The 6,000-nt window shown below is 41.9% G+C and overlaps 1 protein-coding gene across 5 annotated transcripts in view; it reads right to left on the bottom strand.

Annotated features, from left to right (window-relative positions):
• SETX (senataxin) overlaps positions 1–5,550 on the bottom strand; it is a 38,432-nt gene extending 32,882 nt beyond the window's left edge. Inside the window, exons 1-6 of one of the 5 annotated variants that reach the window (XM_069770771.1) lie at positions 4,997–5,448; positions 4,517–4,708; positions 3,767–3,841; positions 3,505–3,685; positions 1,947–2,157; positions 1,636–1,745 (exon numbers count right to left, since the gene is read on the bottom strand). In XM_069770771.1, the coding sequence (XP_069626872.1) occupies positions 1,636–1,745; positions 1,947–2,157; positions 3,505–3,684 (501 nt within the window). In that variant the 5' untranslated portion in view covers position 3,685; positions 3,767–3,841; positions 4,517–4,708; positions 4,997–5,448. The other 4 variants (XM_069770770.1, XM_069770772.1, XM_069770769.1 and 1 more) reach the window with 4 other exon arrangements.
• Positions 5,551–6,000: the final 450 nt, after the last annotated feature.

Below are 6,000 nucleotides of genomic sequence, written 5' to 3' on the forward strand. Positions count from 1 at the left end.
CAGACACATCTGTACTGCTTTGAGAACCTCAGGTCTTTTTTGTAATCTCTCAACTAATTTTAACCAGCAAAAAAATAGAAGTGTTGGTAACAACTACAGCTGCAAAGCCTCTCAACCCTTTCAACCTAGACACTTCCAGTATTCCAAAATTTCTCCTTTTGTTACTTTAAGAGATTGGATTCAAAGAGAGAGCAGTCTCTCCTACTGTTGAAGAATTTTCAGTCATGGGTTTCTCTAGGTTTGCTTTATTAACAACTCAGAGTTAGGCCACCACCGCAGTGAATGGTGAAGGATAACTCAAAAACGCCTTCTATATATATGATTTTACATAACTTTATGCAATCGATGTTTTGTCAAAATAAGTTCTTGGTGTTTTTTCCCCACAAACTCTCAGTTCTCTATTCTCCAGTGGTTTCAAAAGTCTAATATGTTTTCCTGTCTCGACTGATTCTTATTCTCTCATCTTGGTTCTTCTGAAGTTAGTGGTCACAGGTAGAAGGTCTCCAGTCACCAGTTACTTATCTTCTTACACATCAAAGATCACCTTTGAATTTCTGAGAATCACTCAGATTGTTCTATTAATTCATACTTAGCCTATGTCTAGTCTAAAATAGCTAACCTTTCTGAAATTGCTTACTCTAAAGTTAATCACTTACTCTTGTCTATTCTTATGTCTTAGGTCTAAGATGTATGATCCTTTTTCTGTTGATTCAGCTTGACTGGGTTTTAAGCCAGCCATGGTGAGGGCCATACAAGGGACAAAAAAGCAGCTTATGCATATTGTTTTATAAGCATCTGCATTCTATTAATCACATCTAAAACAATCTCTAATCATTAGTTATATGTCTGATATGAATAGTCATAGGAACAATGACACTTAAGGCCTAGTTCCCTTTACACCTATGTACACTAGCACGAGTGATACTAAGATCAGTTGACACTTCTAAATATCACGAAGAATGGAGCTCTCCTGTTTACACTTTCAAATGAGCTTTTGATCTCTGACTGTTCAATATTAAAATACCCTATATGGATTCAGACACAGGCCAAAAAAAACACAACTGCAGAGTTTCGAGTTGTCCCACCAGAGAATACACAAATCCATTAAAACACAATACTCCCTCCTTGTAATGACAAAATTCAGTGACAATTAAAGGGCATTTCAGAGGAATTACACTGCTGAGCATCTCTTCTTGCAAGCAACTACACTATTGTCACTTTTTCAGTTTTTAAGGTTGTGAATATTACTAAAATATGAAAGCTTCTACGGATGGCAAACAAACAGGGAAGGAGAAGGGGATTCATACGCTAAAATACAAACCCTGGACCACTTGAGAAAAATTCCATTTGGGAGTAAATTTACAGTTTGAACATCTGTAACGTTCGCTGACTAAATGTAAACAGTAAAGTGATTCTAGAAGTTTTTTGTAAAAGAGTCATCTCCTTTCCTTCAGCAAGAGTAACTATATTCCTACCGAAATCTCATTTATGTACATACCATTAAAGAAAAATACAGAAAATCAAAACATTTAAAATTCTGAATACTACTACTTTCATATTCTTGTCATTAAAAATAAGAATCTGTTCTGATGTTACTTAAAACTAAGTTTTAGCGGAACAGAAAAAGTAACGTACCACTTCATTCGGGTGTACCAAAAAGAGATAAATTCCTGGATATTTCTCAAAGACCTGAAAGGAGCTGTGACCTTGTTCCATTCTACAGAGTACTTCTACACACAGCTCACCTAAAAGGACAAACACAGTTATAGTAAGGACTAATTTATATGCTCACAAAACAAAAAAAACCTATTTAGTGTCAAAATAAATATAAAATATATATACACACACACACTCTGATACTTCGGTTTAACTACTATTTGTTATTTTCACCTCCTTCAGCAGAAACAATACCATGCCCTTCCAACTGTATACAATAAGATACATACTGACTTTCTCATGCAGCAGCAGGTATGGATATTTCAGTATTTCTAGAAGAGGCACTCGCAGGTTATTCTCAAAATCTGGGCCCACATAACCAGACAGCTGTGTATCTCCATTCTCATCCACTATAAACAACTCATCATCTTCTCCAGCTTCTTCCCTCATGGATTTCTTGATGTGGGCAACAAGACGGGAGGTTTCCAACTCCCACAAGACCTATTCAGTGGGGGGAGAAAACAACTAATCAAAGTGCATTTGTAAAGAAAGCAATTAAGTACATTTATTATCACATGCAGAAACCTCGACTAGACTTTCAAAACTTACAATTTCATTTTGAAAAGTTTATTTTCAAGCATGGTGTGAAACAATAAAGTTTTGACATGGAATTCAGATTGTGCGAATCACAACACTCTCACTTCAGAGTTAAGATTATAAAGTAATTTTTAAAAGAGCAGTATTGAAACCAGAAGCATTTTTGTAATTCTGTTAAATATTCATAAACTGTTTCAATAATTATTTCAGGCCATAGGTCAGTCACAAAACTTTGTTCCACTGGCCAATATAAAGAAGTGGATGGTACAGAAAACCATCATGTTCAGGAAGATGGGAAAAGCAATTTTAAAATCTTGCCTTCTCACATATCTTGCAATGTGTTAGTGGAAGAGAGTGAATGTAAACAATGCAAACAGATTGACTGACTTGCTGAATACTTGTAGGGGATTCAGCTCACTTAACGTTACTCATCTAAAGTAACTGCTCCAAACCTCAATTAGAAACCAAAATTATTTCCTACAGTTAACAGACACAAAAAGGAACTTTCAGCAGTCCAGTCACCCCACTTATTTCCAATCTATACTCAGATGGGCTTGCCCTGCAGAAAAATCGAGCTAATTTAAATAGCAACCTTTTAGACATGTGTATTATGATCAATTAGCTACAAATATTTATTTTACGTACACATAAGGGAAAATAAGCTTTGCAAATACAAAATTGGATACTAATGAGGGAGAATTATAAAAGGCTCATAATAGTTTTTAAACTTTTTTGATTGCTTTTAATCACACAATCTCACAGGTGTGCAAGATCAGATCTCTGAAATTCAAGCATAGTAGAAAACTACAAATGAGAAATGAAAGCAAACAGAAAGAGGAACAAACACAAAGCTTAACAGAAGCCAGAGGAAGGCAGAAAATACATTAAAGAAACACAGTTTGTTTGGCAGGTGTTCTTTTTTTCAGATACCAAATCATCACAGCGTAAATAAAGTCCAAGCTATAATGTCTAGTCAGCAACTTCCCACTCCTGTTTTAGTTCTCACTAATTTGAATATATGCAAAACAAGAGAGTCTTGTAGTTCTACAATAAGCTCTTTGCAACTCAACATAAAAAAAAGCAGACAGTTAAAAAGCAACATACCCTATTCCCAAAAACCAATAAAACACAACCCCTGCATAAACCACCCCCCCTACACTGAGGCTGGACCACAGAAGCCTCTTCTGAAGTTTTCCTTCAGTTCCGAATCCGCCTGCTCAGTAATGGGCAGGAGCCAAATCTCTTAATTACCTCATGCAACCTTGGCAATTTTTCCCTTGCTTTGTGGTATTCAACCACACACTCCAGGCAGTAACAGAGATCATCATTGGATCCTTCAAGATCTTCCGGGGACAACCGTTTAGAAGCATAGCTTTTCAGGAACTCAGTGGTGTCAGAACCACTAGGTGTACACCATCGACATGTGCTCATTCTTTGGATGGAAAGAAGGAGGAATTAACAGAAGTCCAAAGACTGGAAGTGGCAAAATATTTCCTTTCAGCCACAATAGTACCTAATTTTCAAGTGTGATGAGTTTCAGGATTTATGTAACTCATTATCAGCATACATGCATGTGTTCTTGGATGTTCTTATATCATATAGGTGCATGCAATTAAACGAAGAAATACAGATTAAAGCATTAAATGAACATTACAGAAAAATGCCTACTGAATGGCAAACATTAAAAGCAAAGCACTAAAAAGACATTTCAAATTACATCATTTGCAAACTACAAAACAACATGTGAGAATTCACTTTACATAAAAAAAAACAACAACCCTCATCCACACTTAACACACACTTTCCAGAGCTATAATGCTAAAGTTCATTGTATTGCTTTACTGGTATCTGTGGTATCTAGGTCTAAGGAGTACAAAGTTTAATTAGCTTTTTCTTAATCTCCTACTAAAATATATAGGTCAACAAATCCCTGTTGTCAAAAGCAAAGGATACTTACACAGAACTTTCCTGTCTTCCTTCTTATTATACTTTGAAAGCATCATAAAATTCTCACCAGATTGTTTTCTCTAAAAACAAAAGTTCTTCACTAAGCAGTAATACAATCATCTCAGATCCTCCTAGTCTGAAAAACTCAACAGAATACTGGAAAAGCATGAACACTTGAACTAACTATATAAGAGGAAAACCAGTAATTGCTTCTGTTATTTAGCATAACAAGAAATGCAAAAAGGAAGTCTAGATAAAGCAAAACCATACACTTCTCATACATACATACAAAGAAAAAAACAGTTGTGGTATTTACCTTTGGAAAAGGAAGCTATTTGCTGTGCAGGTGTGCCAGGTCACATGGTGGGAAAGAGAACAGCGCTGCCCTGCAGCAAGGGAAGGGGGCTGACACCTTCAGCCATACATGCCCTCGAGTATAGCGCAGCAAAAGCAGTATCTTCAGTTAATACAGCCCCTGGTAACCAAGCCTTGATAGTATTTCAAAGATCTAGAGCAAAACAGTAATACCGCAAATCGGCTCAATTCACACGTTATAGACTAAGAATTGCTTTGGCGTTTAGATTAACATACTCTACGTTAAACGCACGTTTACTGACGTGATAACTATGATTTGCAACTGAATCCCTTCTGTGATTCAAAGCCGGGCAACAGAGTTATCTACCGCCTGCTCTTCCCACAAAAGCTGTAAAAATTTATCTCCGCGCATTAAGCAAGGAAATTGTTGAAACAAACCTAGGCGGATACATAAACCTCAGCTGCGGACAGAACCCTTTACCTGCAACGCTGGGCTATCGACAGACTTTAACGGCTGCCCACTGATGAGTATCGACACCTGCTCACAGAAACGCCGAAGCCGAGAGAGAGGGCGAAGGCCGTGTCTCCTTCTCGCTCGCAGCCGCCCCCAGCTCCTCGCCCCGGAGACACCCGGGCACTTCCCAGCAGCTTCCCCGCGAGAGCCCCGGGCTCACCCGCCGCGGCTGCTCGAAACGCCGCCTCCCCAGCAGCCTACCCCGTTCCCAGCACCCAGGGAGGCCGCCCAGGGCGGGGAAGGCGCCGTTCCCTTCCCGCCAAGCCAGGGCCGGCCCAGAGGGGCAGCGCCTCCCCTGAGGCGGCGTGAGGGAGCGGCACCGAGACAAAGGAGAAACCCCAGAGGTAAGGCGGCCTTCTCCGCGGTAGGCGGCAGGAAAAACCGGCGCGGTCACGGGGGTCGAGTCGAGGCCCGGCCCGGCCCAGCCCGTCCCTCACCTCACGCCGCCGCTGCCGCCGCCACGGGCCTCCCGTCCCGGCGACGCCGCCGGCCCACCCTCAGGCCGCGGCGCGCGCGCGCCCGCCCGCCCGCCCCCCTCCGCGCTTCCGGCCCACCGGCGGAAGCGAGCTCCAAACCTTCTCCCTGCGGGCGGGGCCGCCCTCCTCGTGCGGCCTAAGCCCCGCCCCTTTCGGGGGAGGGGCCACGCCTTAAAGGGGCAGCGACGAGGGGAGAGGAGGGGGCGAGTGCGACGGGGAAACTGAGGCACGCAGGGAGGAGGGGGGAGCTGCGCAGTGGCATAAACGTAAGCGGTGTCAGAGCCCCAAGGAGCGCAGCCTCAAGGATAGAATTACCTAAGTACTAAAATAATAAAATCCCACCCCAAATCCACGATCAAACCAAGCGCGCGGAGTTCCCCAGCAGTCTGAAGCGAGAAGCTTCCTCACAGCCTCTGATGCAACGCGAACCTCTCCCACGTACAGCTCAGCAGCCCCCGCGCCTCTTCGCCCACACCCCGAAATAGGCGGGAGAAG

The sequence above is a fragment of the Haliaeetus albicilla genome, chromosome 26, assembly GCF_947461875.1.
Source record: "Haliaeetus albicilla chromosome 26, bHalAlb1.1, whole genome shotgun sequence".
Lineage (NCBI taxonomy): Eukaryota > Metazoa > Chordata > Aves > Accipitriformes > Accipitridae > Haliaeetus > Haliaeetus albicilla.